This window comes from Sycon ciliatum, chromosome 1 (assembly GCF_964019385.1).
Source record: "Sycon ciliatum chromosome 1, ocSycCili1.1, whole genome shotgun sequence".
NCBI lineage: Eukaryota > Metazoa > Porifera > Calcarea > Leucosolenida > Sycettidae > Sycon > Sycon ciliatum.
The window spans coordinates 70,197,480-70,219,284 of NC_088643.1; the positions used below are offsets into that span (position 1 = coordinate 70,197,480).

At 48.3% G+C, this 21,805-nt stretch overlaps 3 protein-coding genes across 4 annotated transcripts; 1 reads left to right on the plus strand and 2 right to left on the minus strand.

The window, feature by feature from the left end:
- Nucleotides 1-1,640: 1,640 nt before the first annotated feature.
- On the plus strand, nt 1,641-13,685 carry LOC135805183 (transient receptor potential cation channel subfamily V member 5-like; the record flags this gene model as incomplete). Its single annotated transcript, XM_065319187.1, is given in 13 exon segments — nt 1,641-2,202; nt 4,053-4,360; nt 4,544-4,677; nt 5,270-5,377; nt 5,857-6,024; nt 6,667-6,813; nt 7,253-7,591; nt 8,143-8,244; nt 9,194-9,267; nt 9,928-10,093; nt 10,527-10,593; nt 10,895-11,169; nt 12,780-13,685. Coding segments are annotated over 13 exon segments (2,568 nt in total). The 3' UTR covers nt 13,173-13,685.
- A 1,428-nt stretch (nt 13,686-15,113) lies between these two features.
- Nucleotides 15,114-17,082, minus strand: LOC135805185 (toll-interacting protein B-like). The gene has a single exon (XM_065319190.1). It carries the CDS (start codon nt 16,998-17,000, stop codon nt 16,212-16,214), a length of 789 nt encoding a protein of 262 aa, XP_065175262.1. The 5' UTR covers nt 17,001-17,082; the 3' UTR covers nt 15,114-16,211.
- Nucleotides 17,083-17,093: 11 nt separating this feature from the next.
- Nucleotides 17,094-21,753, minus strand: LOC135805184 (uncharacterized). Of its 2 annotated transcripts, XM_065319189.1 has the most exons (4): nt 20,595-21,753; nt 18,086-20,292; nt 17,564-17,920; nt 17,094-17,416 (listed from the first exon to the last, which is right to left on the minus strand). In XM_065319189.1, exons 2-3 carry the CDS (start codon nt 20,048-20,050, stop codon nt 17,579-17,581), a joined length of 2,307 nt encoding a protein of 768 aa, XP_065175261.1. In that variant the 5' UTR covers nt 20,051-20,292; nt 20,595-21,753; the 3' UTR covers nt 17,094-17,416; nt 17,564-17,578. The 2 variants fall into 2 exon arrangements, with proteins under 2 accessions (XP_065175261.1, XP_065175260.1); XM_065319188.1 differs by having other exon boundaries at nt 17,094-17,920.
- Between the last annotated feature and the right edge of the window lie 52 nt (nt 21,754-21,805).

Genomic DNA, 21,805 nt, shown 5'->3' on the forward strand with positions numbered 1-21,805 from the left:
AGAGAGAGAGAGAGAGAGAGAGAGAGAGAGAGAGAGAGAGAGAGAGAGAGAGAGAGAGAGAGAGAGAGAGAGAGAGAGAGAGAGAGAGAGAGAGAGAGAGAGAGAGAGAGAGAGAGAGAGAGAGAGAGAGAGAGAGAGAGAGAGAGGAGAGAAAGAGGAGAGAGAGACCCTAACAAATGAGGGCTGAGACCTCTACAACAGAGCTTTACGTCTGAAAACAACCGCACGAATTAACAAGCAGGTTGTCAAAGAAACAGGGAGAGAGACGGGCGGGCAGGTCAACAGACAGGCATATAATGAAAATATGGCGATAGTGATCCGTCTGACCTCAAAGGTTCATGCTGTGTGGAACAGCAGCAGTGCGAAATTGGGCCGGGTGTGGTATGGCCCGTACGTCGCTGGGCAACGCATTCCAGAGCCTAGCTCCTTGGAACGCGAGACAACCCTTACCCAGCTCAGTGCGGGTTGGCGGTGGTCTTAGGCTATAGTATAGATGATTGCAGCCGAGTAGGAGCGCCACTGGTTGGTAGCAACAGCACTTGCAGTGTAGGGAAGATTACCGGTAGTTTCCTCCGAGTCCCTATGTCCCTGCCTGTGTCCCTTCTTCCCTTCCTCGCAACAATCCAAGATGTCGAACGAATCAAACAATAAATCCCACGCAGCGAATTCCCATGCATTTTGACGCCCTGACAGCTACCCGTAGGTTCCGATACAGTGTCAGTGTCAGTGATTCCTTCAAGCGGCCCCGGTCACCGGTTCACGCCGCCAAATAATTAATAATTATAATATAGGCCTTTAGGGGTCCGCCTTCTTACTGCCTTGGCTGAATATCGCCCCCTCCTACGAGTACCACCACTAATATTAGGGCACTAATATGCAGTAGCAGTAGATTCATACCGCGCTGACTACTGCCAGTGACATTTAGTCATTTTAATATTATCATCACTGGTACGTGCTCAATCACACTGGACCGCAGATTCCACTTCTGCGACCGTTTTTTCTTACTTACATGAAGTTTTCTTGCCGAACTTGTCTCCACAAATAAAATAAAATATGTGTACATGTAGTTCATACTGATAGTGATACTGATAAGCTTATCTTGCCCAAATGGAAATAGCTGTTCGGCGTTTCTCTGAGGCGCTGCAGCGCTGTGCATGCAAGTCACTCAGTGAATCATAATCCCAATGGTTTACTGATAAGGGCGGGGACTTCTGGCGGCGAAGGTTCAAACAGGCAAACCAAAACTAGCGACGACTCCTGCTAGTCCTGGATCTTGTACTGTAGTCCTGACTCCTGGTCCCTGCTAGCTGCTACTGTGCTAGCTGCACTGACTCTTGCCATGTCGTCATCTGGTCATGGTCCTGGGCATGGGGGACGCTCGAGCGCGTAGATCTACCACTGCCACCCGGGTACCCCGCCGGCCGGTCGCATACTCAGTGCACATCACGTGATCCCTGGAGTGAAGTGCGAACAGCGAATGTCGGTATCTATTCTTGCTTGTTGAAGAGTTTACCATGTTTACAACTCTGTACTTATCTCTGTGACTCGACTGTACGTCTGTACTGTCTGTGCACCCACGTTTTGCCAGTCCCGCTGACTGGTTGTGCTAGCTGTGGTGTTGATTTTCGTCCCTCCGCTACATCGGTGCAGTGAGCTGAGCCTGCGGACGGTGCGAGGGCGCTACTTCCGAAACTGCTCTTCTGCGTCTAGAACGACGGACTTTACTTGGGTCGGGATCAATTTTTCTGTCATCGACGCGCGCCTGCATGCTGCTTCGCAGTTCACTGCTTGGTAGCTGCAGCCTAGTGCAGGCCGGTTGATCTGTCCACATGTGGTCGAAAAGAAAGCTTTTGATTGCAGCCGCAAGTTCTGTCTTGTCTTGATGATTGAGTGACACGTCTTGGCAAGCTGCGGAATGGAGCTGAACAGTCAAGCGAGCGGTTTCTCCCTCGCCCGTCGTGGTAGTAATATCGGTGCCGGCGTCGTAGGCGATGATGCTAATAATGGCGGAAACGGCCCCGACCTCGGGAGAGAGCAGCAGACGAGTTTCTCCGACTACACAGTACACTCGATACGAGTAGCGCTCACCAAACCGTTGTTGCGATTGACCAGGGCGATTCGCTACAGGGGAACGAAGCGGCCGGCGTACGAAACGTCCGGACTGAATCGGGTGACACGATGCAATGTCCGCCATCAACTAAGGTATGTGCTCCGTGATCTGAACCCAGCATGGGTTATTTCGCCATGTCCGCGTGTGTGGGTAACATTCAACTTTGCAAGAACGCTGTACTGAACTGGGCGTCCACGCATAGCTTGGAAATGCAAAAAGAGAGAGAGAGAGACCGATGCATGTCGTTGTGACACTGTTTCACCAGCTTTACTATGCGTAACACACACACACACACACACACGAACACACACACACACACACGAACACACACACACACACGAACACACACACACACACACACACAGAGTATGTTTCGCTGCCGCCAGCGGCTGTTTACAGTTTGATTGGTGCAAATGCAGAATTATTTCAAGAAGCATAGAACTTAGAAAGTTTGCGAAAATGGCCAGCATGCCTGTTACATCAGTGTTTTTGTGTGCGAATTGCGAACTAGTACTTGTAATAAGTATTAGTTGTGTGTTGAAGACAAGCAGGACAGTGCACGGCACCAGGCTGCACCACTGTACATCAACATGCGTCTGGTCCAGTTGGCGTTGGGCCTTGGGGTGTACAAATAGTAGCTTCATGTTCGATCTAGAATAGTGATCGTGCCAGCTGGATTTGGCCCATATGCCCGGTTTGAGTGCATTGATGTGCTTCACCCAGGTACCCGGGTCGTTGCGTGATTACTGCAGCATGCCAGTCAGTCCTCACCCTGTCTGTAGGTGTGCAACAAGGCCCTCCACGTGTCTCCGCATTGACATTCCTGGGGTTTGGGACCTTTCAAGTTTTCGGAAACACACCACCACACCTTATGGCATTAGTTGCCTGGTATATGCATTTTCCACCAACGTCACAAAAACAAATCTGCTCAGGGCCATAATAATTGTAGAGCAACCTTTCCAGCCCATTCAGATGGGAATGTACTGAAGTGACCCTGTTCTATTGTGAAATCTTCAATATAATGTATGCCACAAGTGTTCTGGCATCTTCCGCAATACATTGCATTGCGTTGTAGTGAAGTAGTTACTCCTGACAGTGTGTAAGACAAGAGGAATCTGGGCTGCCAGCGAGCCAAGATGTGTTGTCTCAGTCGGTGATGGGCAACTTCTAGCGGTCCGGCACCAAGATACTCTCCAGTGTTGATCATGGTGGAATTATAAGCCCAGTTTCAAGGTGGCCTTCACAGCAAGCATGTTAGATGTACATTATGCCAGTGTCTGAGTGCCAGTGATGTCCTATCCACGCTGATGCATGGAAAGACAAGAAGAGAAAGAAAGGTTTGTCGGCAAAATCATACCCATGAAGTGCAGTGAACCCATAACCCATAATCCCACCCCCTTCCCATTTTCCTTTAATGCCAGTATTTTACATTGTAGGTATGTGCGCCATCCCCTAATAGTTACACTGGTCATAGCAAGAGGCCATAACCCAGAGTATGCAGCGCATATGGTCTGGCCCGCACGCTGCCCCCATTACGTAGCAACGAACTGGGATACCAGCCAGGCCACCGCTTCAGTAGAGATCTGCTCCGGTTCCAACTTCCAAGTGGGCTTTTCTTGGATATTTTGGAAAATGTTGTGTGTGCGATATGTCGCATACAGGCACTGCCTTTGAGCCTATCGTATTATGCATGAAATCGTTGTGCATGAACCATAGGAAAATTCAAATCCGGCCAGCTTGAGCCTCATTTCACTACATAGTGAAGGCAGCGCACCGCGCACAATACCCATAGTATCATAGCTCGGAGGTAAAAGTTGCATGCTCTTGAGGTCATGTACTCTTCTTCAACCTCACGGGCATTTGTCACAATCAACGGCACAGCTACATGTAACTTTCCTGTCCTGTTCTTCCTCTGTTGGCGGTTCTCGAATCACGTGCACAGTATCCGTGAGAATGCCCTGTTTGCGGCAGCAGAGTCCAACGATGTTGAGCTCCTGGAAAGCAGCGTACGGTACATCCAACGTCGGGAAGCCAAACAGCGAGGACGGCTGCGGCAAGACGAGACCGATGGCACGCTCCCGTTACCGGGACGATCACGCCGTGCATCGTTGAAGTTCGAGGATCGCACCGACCTGGGAGGCACGGCGTATCACATAGCCCTTCAGAACAACAATATGGATGTGGCATCACGCTTACTGATGATCTACCCCGAATATGTCAATATGACGTACACAGGACCGCTCAATGAAGGTACACATATACCACCACCTCAAAAAAACACGTCTTCTTCCATCTGCTTGCGTAGACTTGGATGCGTAGTGAATAAGGGAGGAATTTCATGTCTGTCTGCAACGAATCACTTTCAATTGTATTGAGCCACTTCTATAAGGCCATGGAAAATTTAACTCAACATTGTTCTATTTGATTTCCCAGGCCAGCATCCATTGCACATCGCTGTCGTCAACCAAAACCTCAAATTGGTCAAAGAACTTGTAGCATTTGGTGCCAACGTGAATGAGCCACGCTGCACTGGGCAGTTCTTCAACCCGTCCTCTAAACATTGCCAAGTGAGTGTGCAGGTGCTGGATTGGTGGGAAGTTGAGCATCGTGTATGACTGGTGTTTGCTAGGCTGCTGCATAATGACTAATGATGCATGCACTTCCAGCTTCCAGGTGCTTGCCTTCTATTTCGACTGATGAAAGAGAGAGAGAGAGAGAGAGAGAGAGAGAGAGAGAGAGAGAGAGAGAGAGAGAGAGAGAGAGAGAGAGAGAGAGAGAGAGAGAGAGAGAGAGAGAGAGAGAGAGAGAGATACATAGAGAGAGAGAGAGAGACATAGAGAGAGAGAGAGACATAGAGAGAGAGAGAGAGAGAGAGAGAGAGAGAGAGAGAGAGAGAGAGAGAGAGAGAGAGAGAGAGAGAGAGAGAGAGAGAGAGAGAGAAGAGAGAGGGGAGAGAGATAAGGCTGTGGATTGTTTCAGTACAGCTATATTTTGCTTCACCGGGCTGTTTGTGTGTGTGTGTGTGTGTGTGTGTGTGTGTGTGTGTGTGTGTGTGTGTGTGTGTGTGTGTGTGTGTGTGTGTGTGTGTGTGTGTGTGTGTGTGTGTGTGTGTGTGTGTGTGTGTGTGTGTGTGTGTATTCCCTACGCATAACCCCTCAGGTGTACTGGGGTGAGCATGTTTTAGCGTTTGCCGTTTGTCTCAACCAAAAGGAGACTGTTGAATACCTCATTGGGGCTGGAGCAGACATCAACGCGACCGATAACCGGGTAAGTTCAAGCGGTGATTCGCCCTGTACTCGTCACACAGATAAGTGCTTCATTTAACGTCGCTCAGCAGAAGGCAGTTGAACTGGACAGGTTCGTTGCCGGATAGCATGGCATTGCCGCAGTGTGCCCTGCCCACAGGTGCCTGTGTGGAATAGGGCGGATGGGGCAAGTTCACCGGCCCTTCACTTCATCTACCCCCACCAGTACTGTTATATGCTTATATCCACTGATATTGCCTTCCCTCATTCCAAAAATTATTTGGAGGCTTGCACCTGCCCTCCCTTGATCAGAGACCCGGACATGCCATCGTTGGTGTATAGCGATATTATGAGTGTTGTTGACAAAGCTACTTCAGTAGTTACTGCTGTTGGAATTGATCGAGACAAGTTGGAAGCAAATCTTCCATTCTTTTTAAAAAGGTTACGAAACTATCACGAGCACTCCCCTGCTGTGTTCCGTATGGCCGCCGATCTCTACAGGGGAACAACATCTTTCACTTGCTTGTTTTGCAACATGATCAAGCGGCATCTGTCGACATGTTCAAGCATATCGTGGACAGCCTTGGAGTTGGCAGTCATTTGGAGGATGAGCAAAACAAAAATGGAATGACGCCCATCCAGCTGGCGGCTAAGGAGGCAAATGCTGGGGTAAGGTTTGGGCACCAACGGTTGTGGTAATCTTTGCCCTACCCGATCCGTACTTGTTAACGTAGCGTGCCATAATTCGACTCACACCAGAACAGTTTTGGGCCTCATTATTTGATCCGTTGCGGGCTCACAGGCTCCCACCTCACCTGTGACTGCCGTGATGTTTTGCTGCTCTATCTATGCATATACAGTCGACTCCACTTATAACAAACTCGTATATAGCAAATTCTGTGATATAGCGAATCCTTGTCCATGTACCTGTTTGAACTCAAACGAAATTGACCCTTTATAGCGGCGAACCTGTTTCGTTTATAACGAACCAAATCTTGTAGGGCCGCATGTGCACCATGTGCACCCATAATGTATGATGGTCCACTTGCCAGTCATGGCTTACTGCTTGTATGGTGTGAGTGCATTTCTGTTATAACGAACTCCGGCTATGAAGAACTAATATTCCTGCACAATAGTGTTTGTTGTATCAGGAGTCAACTGTACACTGTTTGTTATATCAGGAGTCGACTGCACACTGTAATGTGTATTCTAAAATTTAGATGTGAAAGATTTGAATTGTTGAAGGAAATGTTCTGTATATCCATAATATTCATGTCAGTATAACTGTATGTGCGTATGTGCGTACTGCAGTTTTTCCGAGAGTTGGTACACCGACGTCGGCATGTTCACTGGACATATGGACCGATAACATCGTGTGTCTATTCACTGAAAGGCATCGATACCCACGAGGAGAAATCAAGTGTCCTGGAACTGCTTGCACTCAATGACAAGCCTCAAGTAAGTTTACCGTCGTGTTCCAAGTTCATGTTAGTATTCACAATGACTTCCAAACATTCTGTGTAGACTGATCTGAACTTGTTCAGTAAGCTAATACGAATAGAGAGTGTTTGTGATCTTTTGAACTTGGAGTGGGTAGGTAATTCTCTAACACCACCATTACTCAGGTTTGCGGAGCTTTCTAAGTTGCGAATGACTATGGGGTTTGGCAAATGGATGCGAGCGTGCATTTATTCACGCATTTGTGGTATCATTGAGAGGAAAGCGAGCACCATTTCAAAGGCCCCAGTGATGGTCCCAATACTGAGGTAATTGAGTGAGAAAAGATAAGAACTTTTGTATACCCAAAGATAGAATGCAACCAACTCTTGCGTGTTTCGCGAAGCATGCGCTAGACAACACGCATTCTGCTGCTGGTGTTGGCTTGTGTGTGCCACAGTCCGTGGAGCTGATCCGCATGTCGCCCATCAAGGACATCCTGGACGCCAAGTGGCGCCAGTTCGGCTACTTCTACTTCATCATGTGGTTCCTGGTCTACCTGACAAACATCATCATCCTCACCGTGGTGGTGCGTACCCGCCCGGTCTATTGTCCGTGCAACACCTCCGCTCTCATCGACTACGACGAGAACAACGTGAGAAGCGTGCAGCTGAACACGACGTCCTTTCCGGCCGAGGACACCTGCGGGCTAGGTGAGCTACCTGACGGCGTGCTGCTGAGCAATCTGAGCGAATCGTGTGAGCTGACGTGCTTTCCGAAGAAGAAACGTCGAATCTTTGTAAGTCTGATAGTTTACTTGGGCACTGCCAGCATGACTAGCACTAGCAACTAGTCCAGCCGTGTTCCGTCACATTGGTGTCACCTTCCGACTGGCTGACACTTTTGTTTACTTCAAAGTAGTGTAGTGGGGAATAAGAAGGCTATGAGCTACAGGACAAGTCAAAATTTCTTAGTGTAAGCCGTGACATGTCAGATGGATGGAATACCAGGGTATCCTCCTGCTGATGTCAGAGTTGCACTGCAAATGGTTTAAAAGAACAACACAACACACCCGAAAAACTGATTCACGATTCCCTCTCACGTTGAATGCCTGAGGAAGCTGTTGTTGTGTACGTTGATACGAGCATGTTCAAAGTGCACTGCATCGTAAGCTCAGGGATACTGGTGTTGTTCTAGTAGAGTGTTGTAGAGTAGAGTGGTGGCTTATGAGGAAGAAACAGAAGAACCTGTGCATGCACTGTTTCGAACGCCACCATGATGCTCTCCTATGGCTGTATGCAAGGTGATTGACCTAACTCGACCGTGCGTGTACTGTGGATGGCTTTGTAGGGCACAGGCGAAGAGCAGGCATATCGTACAAATGCTGACTTTGCCCGTTTGGCGGGTGAGGTACTGGTGATCATCGGCGTGATGATCAGCCTCTGCTATGAGGTGAGTTGACTTCCAATGTGCATGTATACCGATGCTGTCAGCGGCAGTGTATTGTGTGACACCATATTTGCATTGCTCTTCACACTGGGCGATTGATCAGAGCCGCGCGGGCATGCATGAATAAAGTGACCTCATATTGATCCGGCTGGTTCACTTGATTGAGATTGTAACATGACTGTCTTCTCGCCGTCTACGAAATCATTGTTAGGATGGTTTTAAGTCTTGTTGACGGACTAATCAGACTGAAATTTGAAAGCAATAATTGTAATGTATAGGGCTGAAACGATTATACCAATTACTCGGTAAGCGATCGATAATTCCTTATCAATCAAGTAATCGTTACGTTATAGATTACTCAGTTTGAGACCATTCCCTTGTGTAGATTACTCGTTAGGAATTTTGAGTCCAAGAAGTACTGAAAACCCTCGTTTTGTGAAGTTTGAATCAGTTTCCGCTGTGAGTCACAGTATGCAGTTGCCAGGGGCATGGTGCATATTCCAAGGTTAAATTGACTTCAAAATTGTCATGTTTTGGAGCTATCCTGTCACTAATGTAGATTTTTGGTATTATGAAGGCCTAGCTTTTGGAAACAGGATAATTTTTGCACAAAATTCTGACGCTATTTGCTAAAGATTATAATCGATTACTCGATCGTTAAGCTAGAGAGTAATCGATAGGTGAAAATCCACGATCGTTTCAGCCCTAGTAATGTATGATGCTTCTCGATTTTGAAAGAGGGCGGCCGAAACTTAAAGAGAGGCGCAGGGCCGCACTGTGTCGCCTTGGCTACAACCCTGCTGTCATCATTCACGATCACAGTGACCTAGTGTTCAGGAATTACACCATTGACAGTATACCATGAGTGTTGTGCATGTCATAATCTATCATAGTACAAATGTAGTGTGATCCAGATGGTGCTCTGCCACGGATGATGTGTTGCGCTGTGCAGGCTCCAGATCTCCGGCGGAGAGGTTACAGGAAGTACTTTACCAATTTTGGATCTGGCTCCTTTCAGGCTCTCAGGTGAGTGACTACTGCTCTGGTAACCCTGACTGTGTGTGTGTGTGTGTGTGTGTGTGTGTGCGTGTGTGTGTGTGTGCGTGTGTGCTTCTGGCTGTATATATCTGTATCTATCTATTCATCCATCCACCCATCCGTCCATCCACCCACCCATTCATCCATCCACCCATTCTTTCATCTGTCTTTCTCTAAAGAAGAGTTTGGCGTGCCTTCGGCGATACTTGGGGAATTGTGTGTTGCTCCCTACACGGGAGCTCGCGCTTTTCCTGCCGACTTGAATTCTCACTTGACTGGCTCACGACTGCCATCCAGAGCACACGAGATGTCCATCGAACCTTCCACTCTGCGAACCTGCAAGAAAGCACCACTCCCTGCTCAATACACAGTGTTTCGGGGAATTCACCCCTCATCAGCTTAGCTTGAGTAGGCTGAGGAAGGTTTTGTCTGAAGAGCACCACTTATATAGCGCTCTCCAGACCAAACCATCACGAGGGATACAAACTTACAGAGATGCTCCGTTTTCAGCGCGACAAACACCTCTATCTTTCTCTAAGGTCCGCTAACGCTTGCTCCGACTCATTGACTGCTGCCAACACTAGATATGTATGTGTGTATCGTACATGATGTGTGTGTGTGTGTGTGTGTCTGCTTTATGCTGGTCAGCTGGGTTTATGGTTTTCTCATCTTCATCAGCGTCATATTACGCCTTGCGGAAAATGACGATGAAGAGATAACACTGTCGTTTGCTGTAGTCCTCGGCTGGTTCTTCATTCTGTTCTTCGCGCGAGGGTTTCGCTTTCTTGGGCCATACATTGCCATCATTCAGGAGGTACGTTTGAAGAAAATGTGTTTCATGAGGATAACCGCCGTCTCAAGCACATGCAACTTGCACATGTGCAGGTTGTGTTAATGTAGGCAACACATGATGCCATTGTTATACTTTATCATTGCCAGTGGCAATATGCAGGTGATGATCTTCATTACGTGACTCTCTAGGAGATTGCTGTGCTGGTATATCCGCTGTGTGGAGGTCGAATTGGAGCACAATGGTGTTGGCAAAATGAGGGGAACTGCTTCTTTGGTTGTGTATACATGCACCTTCAAGATTGGATCAAAGTTAGACTTTCGAGTTGGTGTTGCGTAGCTGGTTGGCGCATGCAGATCAAGGACAGGTTCACTGACTCAGCAGCTGCGAATGATTGACACCGCGCAGGCATCGACTGAAGTGCACAAGTTTTGGGTTTTGAATTTCTGAATTTCAGATTCTCCGAACAGACACGTTGCGTTTTCTTATGATCTTCGGTGTAACAATCATCAGCTTTTCTGGAGGTGAGTGTACAGTGTACACACTCTGCAGTATTGGACAGCAGGCTACATTGATCTTCCCATTGTGTTACCACCCTTTCAACCACTTGAAAGAACTCTGTCAATAGATCTGTCAGATCCTTGTACCATGATGATTATCTTGTTATACTCAGGGAAGAGTCTCAAGAGCATGCTGCTCTCTAATTTTATGAATATTGTGTTATTGTTGCGGGGGGCATGGAGAAGTGATTTATTGGCATCATATCGCCACAATAATAACACATTGTTGACACTGTGATTCTGTGTTGTATCTTCTCGTTGACAGTCACTCATGCCACTTTCAATGAAGCTCGCCCGAAGACACCGGAAGGGTTCTTTGCGCTCGGCGATATCTTCATTTTCCTGTTCCGCTTGGCTATCGGTATCACTGAGTTTGACGTGCAGCTGTACCGCTCAGCTCCACAGCCTGGCTGGGCGATCGCGTTCCTGATCACCTACGTCCTACTTGGCTTTCTGCTACTCATTCAGTTGCTGATCGCTATGATGAATGCCACGCATCAGCGCGTCGAGGGTGTTCGCGGAGGTGTCTGGGAAAAGCAGGTGCGTTTCCTGAATAGTGTTTGGAAGTTTCGTGTGATTTCTGTCGCCCTACCTGTGCGCAAGAGCAGTACTGAGACTACTGGGTACTGTAAATATACAAATTTTCGGCAGCTATTTAATTTCGGCTATATTCGGCACCGACCCAAAACGCCGATGAACTTTTTCACAGCATCAGTCGCACTATCATGCCCTCTACCCCACGCCGAAAATAAATCGCCGCCGAAATGTCAAAAATCGTGAAGTGCCGAAATTTTGCAGCGCCGAAATTTTTTATATTTACAGTATCTTGTCTGCACAGCTAGTGGCTGGGTGTGTTGAACAGGGGTGTAACAGCCAATGTGGCTGATCAGATAATGGCCGGACCACTTTCCAGTCCAGCAGCCATAATTATCAGTTAAACTGGCTAAAAAGGTAGTCACAGGGCACCAGTAGGCCAAGGAAGGGATCGCTTGCCCCCGGGCGCGGAGCATTGTCACCGGCCTGCCTAGGGCTAGGAGCTATATTGCCGGGCCAGACCAGCTTCAGTTGGCCCAACCAGACGTACGCCGGGCAGCTTTATGTGCGCACCTGGTGGAGATATACTGTTAGGCGCATACACCTGTACGGCTGTAGAATGCATTTGCACATGCACAGACACAAACAAATGATACGCATGACGTGTTCCACCGGTATGAGCACGCACACTAGTGTTCATCCACTGCATGGGTAGAACATGTACAAGTAACGTAAAGTACCACCAGAGCGCCCGTATCACCAGAGCGCCCGTCTCACCAGAGCCCCCGCCCCCCACCTTGATTTTACAGCCAGGGAAAGGAAAATCGTATGACAGAGTGCAACGAAGTTTTGTACGGTGTGAGAACCTAAAATGTCCTACAGTCACACTTAGTGGGTTTTGTGTGGAGCTCGTGTCCGCTCGAAGGAACAGCTTGACTGCACAACGTGCAGTATGTGTGCAAGGTCCGTGTCGTATGACCTACAGACAGGAGACTGCCTCCACAATACGACCACGAAAGGACAAGATGGTGGGGCGCTCTCGCGGTACTTTACGGTACATCCATGTATAACTGGTTATGAGTAACAATATTTTCACCAAAAGACACTATGAGGTCTTCTTTAGAGTGGATAGGCAACGGGACAGAAACATGACGATTGTGTAACGTTAGTTTGAAGACCTCTAACAACCTGATTAAATTGACTCTATTATGTTGCAAAAGAAGGATCCATGAGCGGGATTCGAACCCAGCACCCCTTTCCGGGACAGTGCCCTATGCACCCGGGGATCACACACACCCGTGGCTCCTTCTTGCTACAATTAGTGCCTTGTGAAGCCTTGCGCACTCACTGCCGAAACGTAGTTCGAGAATCCAAAGCGTTGCATGCCCTGAATAAGAAGGCACACTGTGTTCCAGGCACCGTTCATAGAAGCGGGGCTGCTTCGTCCCACATGGCTATTTCCTACGGGAACATACCAGAGCAACTGTACGGCATTTTAAGTTTTGCATGTGTGATAGTGGCTGGAGTCTGCTGTTCTGTACTCGTGATATGGCAATCACAATGCCTCCACGTTCAATCTTTTTCCTTCATTGTCTGACCTGTCTTCCACCTTTTAGCTTGCTTCTCTTATACTGCTGTTGGAACGGCGAGTGCCGAAGCGCCTGCGTATCAGAACGGGCTTTCCTGGCAAGCACTATTCGCTGGGGTCTGGGCCAGACGATGACAGGTGGTTCATTCGGGTCGTGGAGCACGGCGTCATGAAGAAGATAACACGCGCCGCGGAGGTTCCGTACAGCAAGAAGCGGCGCATCGCCGTCAGGCGCAAGCAAGAGCACAAGAAGACTCTGCGTGGAGAGCGCCTGAAGTACTCACAGACGCTGAGCCAGAGTCAGTTGGTTGACAATTCGATTGATCACGGATTTGTAAACTTGACCGCAGTGCCCGAAGCCGGCCCACCTGAAGCTGTGAGCGCACCTGAAGCAGCCAGCGACGTGGCTCAATTAGTCTAAAAACACATTCCTTGCAGATGATGTATTTGACGTGGCTGCTAGGAACCATCCCTTCTGTTGGGCACTGTTGCTTAGAGGTGCCTGCCTGCTGCTGCTGCCGCCGCCGCCGCTGTGACCGTTTTGGCATAATTATGATGTCATGGCAAAAGTAACTGGTATGGAAGAGTTACCAGCCAGCAAGATGACTTTAGACAAGTATTACAGTTCTACTAGGACGGTCTGGTAGAACTAGAATTTCCCCACTTGAAGACGAAAAGAAGAATTCTGTAAAATGATAACCTCCGGCACGTTGAAGTTTGTTGGAAAACTATGATTTTTTATAGACTTGGGAGACTGGGACTTGTGGAACTTCTATTTCCTTACTTGAGCATTGCAGTCCCTTTCTTCATTGTGTGCACATTCTTTCTCTTCTTTTTGTTTGTTTGTACTTGTACAATGGTTCTCAGAACAAGACTTCAAGTACTACGAACGTGTTCCATCGAAGCATTCAAAAACAGTGACAAGCAAAGTGAACTCCTGTCCTGTGACTTTTGTACTCTTGGTCATGCACTTCGAATACTACTACAATGACTGCAGTATTTGCTGGCAGTGACTTGGCGCAGTCTCGAGAGTCTTGACTTTTCGGAATACATGCAAGAATACGACATGATAGTTCGTGTATGTACAGGTACAATAGTACATCGCACAAGTGCATACAAGCACATACCTGTGACCCTACAGTACTGTCAGTTGCCGAAGAACTGGGGGGGGGGGGGGGGGGGGCAGCCTCATAGCCTGGACCGTTCTCATTTTCACCTACTACAGTCTATGCACAGTTGAGTCACCGCGTGTATACATTGGTATGCTATGCTTGGTGAAATTCTAGCCGGTTCGTTTTTCGGTGCCCGGCAGTACAGTAGGGAGATCAGAATCTCCTGCATAAAACCTCAGTTGCCTGAAAATACTATCCAGCATCCAGCCTTAATGATCATGAAGCCCAAATCGTGAAGAATTCTTAAGGGGCTTGTATCTTTCCTGACTTGGTGTCATGGGGATGGTCGATGTAGTGCGGCCCAGGATGATTCACTGAGACTTCCCATGTCCAATGCAGCATCATGATTGCAATGCACACTCTCCTCTTTGTTCACGGTAGGGCTGGTGCATTTATAATACAGGTGGAATCCTGATAATTCGAATATGGCTTAATTCGAACATACCGCTCAATTAGAAGTTTTTCCAGGACCGATTTCTGTCAATACGATTCCCACATAAATTTTTCTGATATTATAAATTCGAACCTCGAACCGGACATGTCCGAGTAATTCGAACTTAGTTCCACGGATTCCGCTTACATAGAAAATGTGTGGGATTTGTGCTGATAATTCGAAGTAATAGTTAGCAAAGTGTAATTCGAACTTCACTGTACACTGTACTGGTCAGTTCAGTTTGCATGAGCAGGCTGTGCTGGTCAGTTCAGTATCCGTGAAATCTGTGTCTAAGGTCCATAGCGCAACTCTGCGTGACCATGGGAGCATTTTGACATACATTATTGTGTTGTGGGTTCATGTTTGGATAATTAGAATGTCCGGATAACTAGAAGTTTTTTTGCTGGCATTTGGAGGTTCGAATTATCAGGATTTCACCTGTACATGTAGTCTAGAGTTTTCATATGACAAAGAGTTCTTGGTTAGTCAAAGGAACATCTACATGTAATTTTATGGAAGTGTCACTTACCTGCAAAGAGGTCCCATACAACATGCACAGAGCGATACGTAGTTGCAGCACTCCATTATTACTTGTACGCGTGAAAAGTGTGGCTCTCAGTATGGACACCTTGCCCTAGCTCCAAACTCTTTACAAAATTATCAACTCAACACCAGGAGTCTTTCTTTCTCCCTCATGCAGGGATTCAGCTGTAAGCGTAAGTTAGTTGTCCTGTGCATGAAGAACAGAATTACCTGGTAATGGAATGATCACAAGAACAGACACATGACTGTAGTACAAGTAGAATTGAAATACAATGAGTCAATGATGACAGATAACACTCATTCAAATACACCCGAGCACGTGTTATCCTCGGAACAAAAACAAAATTGTTACACAGCATCGTAAATACACTGTCCATACAATACAGCGACATACATGTACACACCAATGCTTGATCTCACTGGCGGAGCTAACACACTGAACCTCTATCAGCGAAGCAGATTACTGGCAATTTAAAAAAAAGCTTGCATCTCCACACACCTAAAAACTGTATGCATAAATAGAGCTAAATCCAGATGTGTCTAAGGTAAAGTATGAAAATATCTACGATATAGATCAGGTTAAAACAAGCACACGGCTGTAACGCTGAGCAATGGCTACTGGAGCAGACTAGACTACGCATGCTTGAAAGTCACAGCTTCCTTAGCAACAGAGCATGAACTAACAGGACACGCGAATAAAGAACAGAGGCGGTTCATTTTCTACTTTTAAAAGCAGTTTCAAATATTTCCGGGAAAAACAGAATACTGGTAGTGGGTGGAAAAAGTCCAGTATCCAATTTACCGCCTGCCCCAAAATGCATGATATTGTGAGTGGGCATGCACATTATCAGACTGAAATCGAAATGCGAGGATTTGAATACATTTCGGGGAAGAAACTGAACCGTTTGTATACGTCTGAAAGTATGGTGATATGAATAGCAGAAATATAAGCACAGCGATGCGACCATCTACCCTGGACACCAAGATGAGACCGAGTGAAATCGAGTTGAAACGGCATGGCAAGGTCACGGCAGAGAAGAACTTACATGGTAGTTGGGTCGCTGTGACCGAACACACGCGGGCGCCGAGTCATCGATAGTGTGTGTGCTGCATCTTAGCTCAGTGATGACTTGCAAGTGTTAGCATGCAGTGACTATACTAGGTCCCCCTTGGCTGGTACAGATCCATCACTGGGAAAATGCACCGAAGGCCGAGCCGCACACCAATAGCAGTCAACTTGGTAGTGTGGCACACTGGACACGTGCCCAAGCCGCTGCAAAGTGTAAAGTGTTAAGGAAAAAAAACTCGCAACCTAGTCAGTGCTGCTGATGGCCAGGAGGCTGGTAATTGTCGCATCCATATCTCCTCCGGATGCCTCGAGAACAGACACGACGACCTCTTTCTCCAATGTTGGGAACATATCAAGCACCGACTGCAGTTCCTCGCGTGAAATGCGGACGATTGGCCGGCCATCATGTTGCTGCTGCTGCTGCTGCGGCTGATGCACCTGTGGTGGCACTTGCATCTGTGGCTGGCTAGATAGCTGCGTCTGTTGTGCACCAAACGTGGCAGGGGCAGCAGCAGGTGGTGGTGTCACAGAAACCACCAGCTTTATTTGTCCTTCCGCACCTGTACCCTGTTTGCCGTTCAAGTCGAACCAATTGTCCAGTACCGACTCACCTGCGAGGACAGGTTCAGTAAGTTCGATGTGAGTCCATGCCACACGTTCGTCCTCGGAGAACGTCCGCTGGTCAAGGACTTCTATTAGAATAGTAGAAACGCCAGGGTGTAGTCTACATCGAACATTATGATTCCAGCGAGGATTCTTTCCATGGTTCCCTGTTTGTGTCAGCTCCACTCGTGCTCCTATCCGCAAGCGGCAGTAAAGGTTCATACGACCCACACCATAATTTTTTACAAGCCTTGCTTCAGCTAGAGACACTTCAATACGCGACAGCAATGACCTATCCAGAGTTGCATTCTGCAAGTGCTGTGGTGAGATAGTTGCATTGTCGGCGGAAGGCAATGGGAGACGAAGAAAATCTTCCGGTAGATCACCCAGAAGAACTTTGCCTTTTCTTGTGTCCGTCAGCGCCGCCATCGTGGAAGTGAAGGCAATATTCAAACAGCAAACAAAGTGTCAAGTGAAAGAAAATTGCTCTCTGAAGGATCAGCTCTCCATGACCCCACACGGCTGTTCGTACGCGGCCATCTAACAATATGGCGGCGATTTTTGTCGAAAATCGCGTTTATGCGATTTTACACAGGAAATTGCCAATACCAGTGGAATTATTAGAAAACAGAGGGAATAATGATAAAAACATACGGCAAAGCAGGTAAAACCCAAATAGATCAAAGCAGCGCGAGCTGGAAACTTCAACTAAAAAAAGTTCAAGTCAGTTGTTGTTCGTTCAAACAACAAAGCTTTCTTCAAGAAGTTCTTGTTCAGTTCTTTGTTGAGTATTGACGGTGCATCGCGATCTCGATGACGAGGCAAGTGGTCAAGTAGCTGTGTGCCTGTAGAGCAGAAAGATGAAGAAAGCAAACAGTAGGTAGAGAGACTGCACACCCGAGTACATTCCTATGAAGAGTTGCGCCGCAGAAAAAGAAATCCACTCGAGTTCAGGAGAGAGAGAGAGAGAGCAAATAAAGTTGGTTACTCACGATACTTGCCAGAGATCATGTCGACTGGCGACGTTTTGTCGTGGGACGGTGAATGGCTTGAGGCAAGGTTCGGGACAGATGCTGCTCAGCCATAGCTTTCAGCCTCTGCAGAAGAGCAGGAATCTGGCGGTATCTTCGCTCAAGAGTGTTAAACTCTGCATGGATGCTCTCTGCTCCTTGCTCGGCCAGCAAACCGAGCCCTACTCCGAGCCTCTCCATTGCCGGAGCGGTGTGGCTCTCCAGAAGATGAAGCTTCGGCGTTATGTGGCCAAGCCCTCGATCGACCACCTCCTTCCGTGCTGACTTGAGGAAGGTCCTGATGTTGGATTCCAGCTCTTCAACCTCTGCTCGTGTGACCTGGAATAAACAGCACATATTAAATATCAGCTCTGGATCAAATATTCATAATCAAATTCAGAGTACCTGCATCGAAAGTGGAATCATGTGGATAATGGAATTTGATGGCTTGGAACAGACGAAAAAGCTCCCAGGGAATAAATAGTTATATTGAGTTATGTTTACCTTCCTGCAATGGCCAAAGGCAGAAGTACACTTCCTGTACTCGTCCAGCAGCTTCATGTAACGCAACTGGACAACGCTGGCATCATCCATCAGGTCGGGACAGCGTTCCTGAATTACTGAGATGGGAGCAGCAGCAATCGACTGCAGGACAGCGGGCTGAAGTGCGCGGTGCACGTGGTTTCCGATAAATGCACCTCCGTGGTACACCTGGCGCTTGATGTTGTGGGATTGCAGCACAGGTTCGACTGCCGATTCACAAGGCCCACATATGTCTTTTTCAGCAGTTGCGGCAAGTATCTGCTGCGAGATGCCCTCCTTTGCCTTTGTCATCTCCACGACTGTGTCATTGGCCTTCTGCCACTCCGCTCTGATCTGCTCACACACGAACTCTAAGTTACCGCCAGTAACACCCTGGTTGTGGGCATGCAGTGCTACGTAGTTCAGCTGCTGCTGGTAACCAGAGGCCTGTTCCGACGCTGCTGCTATCTGCTCTTCTGCGTCGTGATGGTCGCGATAGAGGCCAGATAGCCGTCCGAAAGCGTCGCTATCTCCAGCAGCAGACTGGGCCTTGCTGGCCAAGAGCTTGTCCAGCTCACGCAGATCCTTCAGCATTGCATCGAACATCCAGGCAAATATGCCCAAGTCCAGGTGGAGGACTGGCACGATGACGTTGGGTAGTGGCACAGGAAGGATTGCCGGACGAATGACGTTGTTGTGTAACTTGGCGTTTGGTAATCTCTCCCCGTCTGCGATGAATTCCAGCAGGTTGCTACTGAGGGTGGCCAGGGAGCGGGGTACACTGTCCTCAGGCTCTCTCTGCAATACTGGCGTCTCCATAGATTTCTTCTTGCAGTGGCAATGTAAGCACGGACGTAGGCCACTTGGTCCCGACAACCCGTACATACTACACTGAAACTCGTAGTCTCCGAAGATGAAGAGGACGAGCCGCTTCCCCTCCCATTTGCCATGTGAGATAAGGTGCAAGACGTCATCGCGGTACATACCAAGTGCAGTTTCCAGATTCGCTGGCGTGTCCTTTGCGTGGAATACACACAGCGGTACGGTGTTGTCCGGCGAGTTGGGGTGCTGCAGGTTGGCTACTTGCATGGAGAACTTGAACGAGTCACCGCCATGGTCCCCGCCCAGCTTTATCCAAACCTCGCTCTCCGGTATTGCACCATCGTGCCATGTCAGTAGCCCACGATCCTTGTATAGCTGGAGGTAGTGGTTGATGACTACCTCCAAGCTGGGCATGTACACCACCGGTGCCAGCGCGATCTGCTTTTTCACCACCATTGGCACGTCCTTGGCCGTGTAGGGTGGAAGGGCTGCTGCTAGTGTTGTTCGCATCTTGCGTTCTGACTCGAACTTCACTCCACACTGCTTAAGCCATTGCCGCAGCTTCCTGAGTTGATTCCACGGGAGCATGAGGTCGGCTTTGATGGCCAAGCCAATTCCAGCCTCGGGCGAATGTGGTGCCAACCCAGCCTCTCTGAGGAGATCCATCTGCTCGTCGCTGCTCATCCTGCGAAGAATTGCTACAGTCTGGGCACTGGCGCCGGCACTTCCACCACATACAGACTCAGTGAGCGACCTCAGTTCTGCTGTTCGCCGTCTCTTCGTACGTTCACTGGCTGCCTCGGAGGATGTGTCAGCGAATGTAAGCCTTTGATATACCTGCGGTCTGCCACGCTCACTTTGCTTCACCTCCAGCTTCCCTGAGTCAGAACGAGCGGAAACCAGGTGGCCAAGCAGCCTGTCAGCAGTATCACCGCGGAGCTTGGATGGTGATGCGTCCAGGACTTGAGCGATTGTAGCCGATTTGGTGACCGGACGTGTCAGTCCTTGCTGGGTTAGTGGTGTAGACACCTGCAACGACGCCAATAAACAAGTAGAACCACCACGCTGTTGACTACTGTGGTTGGCAAGGAATTTTGCCACATGCAGTCCATTTTGCTCTATCATTCCCTTTCTTTATATTCAGTCCATTGCGAAGCTCATTTCTTTTCTGTAATATCTCCACTATCTAATCTGACAATTGCTGTTTTAGTTTTAAGACCTGGTTGGATTGGATACACAGACTGCTCTATAACAGAGATACGCACCTGTGTGGATACTGATGCGCGTTTGTCGATAGATATCTCGGGCTCATGTGGTGCTGGCAGCTGCTGCTGTGAGGTACTGCTTGCCGTGGCCGTTTCAAAGATCTGCACAGATATAATAGTAGTATACACAGTTGTGTTTCATGGAATGCTGTACCATACTACTGCTGAGAATGGTTATCTGCATGCGTAGGACTCGACTGAATTCACTTCTTTTGTATAGGTGCCTACAAGCATTGATTTTGATGTATGTCTGCTGCCGTTGAACACTGTGTTGTGTGTGTTCGTGTTTGCATGTGTGTGCGTGTGTGTGTGTGCACGCATGTGTGTGTGTGTGTGTGTGTGTGTGTGTGTGCGCGCATGTGTGTTCATTCCCAATTTTGTTTCATCAATTTCTGCTTGTATACCTGAGTGTCTGCTGTTGTTTCACCGACAACGGTTGTACTGGGCGTAGCCGATACGGACTGCTGCGCACAGGGAGCTGGTGTGGCTGCTGTTGTGTTCTGTGATTGTGATACAGACTGTTCGGCACTGGTAGTCTGTTCAGCTGTAGCTGCACCACGCGTTAATGATGCCGGCTGTTCGACGGTGCGAGTCTCGATCCCCGCGGCTGGGGCTGGGACCTGTTATGAAGACAGAGAATTAATATAAAAAGCATTACATCCATGATTAGGCTCTGACATGTTGCTTTTTGCACATCCAAATTTGACCACACTTACCTGCGTTGGTACTGCCGTAGCCTGGCTGGTTCCCGTGTCTGGTAAGGCTCCGCCGCGCAATTTGGTCTTTTTCTTCGGCGGCCTTCCACCCTTTGAGCGTTGTTGATACAACTTACAGACAGTGCAACCAGCACGTTTGTGACCTTCCCATGTGACTGGTGACCCACAACCACCTCCACAATGCTGTGTGCCAGATGCATTCCTTGCCAGTGCACGTTGGCATAGCGAACATATGTATTTAGGGTGTGTATCAGGTTTGTCTTCTGTGATGTCGATCTGGTGAACTTGTTTTAATTGCTCTTTATATTGCTGAGTGCTATAGCGCATGCTGTGGCCTAGATTAGTGAACTTGGCACCACCAACACGACATACTGAGTCCAAAATGGACAAATGTTCGTCCATGACTGCCCACTAAAGATATCGCACGGGACCAAGTTCCGCTGCGTGGGACTCAACAAGTCATGAACAAAGGGGCTAAAAAAGGCCAGGAGCAGCCTACAAAACTGCCCAGCAGGCTCAGAAAACTCCACGAAGGTCTACAGAGACGTCGGTATTGTAGACAATCACAACATCTTCGTGGAACTACATTTCCGCCATGCGCGACCTCAAGAAAGACGGAACACTTTCGGATTTTCTCGAGTGCGATGTCAGGAAGAAGGCCGTTCTTTCTCCTCGCCCAAACACCAATTTTTTCTGCGGGAAAGTTACGATTAACGCTGAAAACGGGTCTGAAAGCAATCGAAATACTCTAAAACGATGCTATTTTTCAGGTACGACGGACGTACCAGATTTGAAAATTCAAATTTCTGGACGCCATTTTGGATGGCCACTGATCGCATGCACGGGACAGCCGTGCCCAGTGCATGCAGTCTGCAGTAATTCGAAATCGGGAAAGAATC

Bases quoted from the DNA above. Each gene is read 5' to 3' on its own strand.
- LOC135805185 (XM_065319190.1), bottom strand. From the start codon at position 17,000: ATGGCGGCGCTGACGGACACAAGAAAAGGCAAAGTTCTTCTGGGTGAT.
- LOC135805184 (XM_065319189.1), bottom strand. From the start codon at position 20,050: ATGATAGAGCAAAATGGACTGCATGTGGCAAAATTCCTTGCCAACCAC. The intron at 17,921-18,085 runs GTAAACATAACT...TGTTTATTCCAG, and splicing joins CCTTTGGCCATTGCAGGAAG to GTCACACGAGCAGAGGTTGA.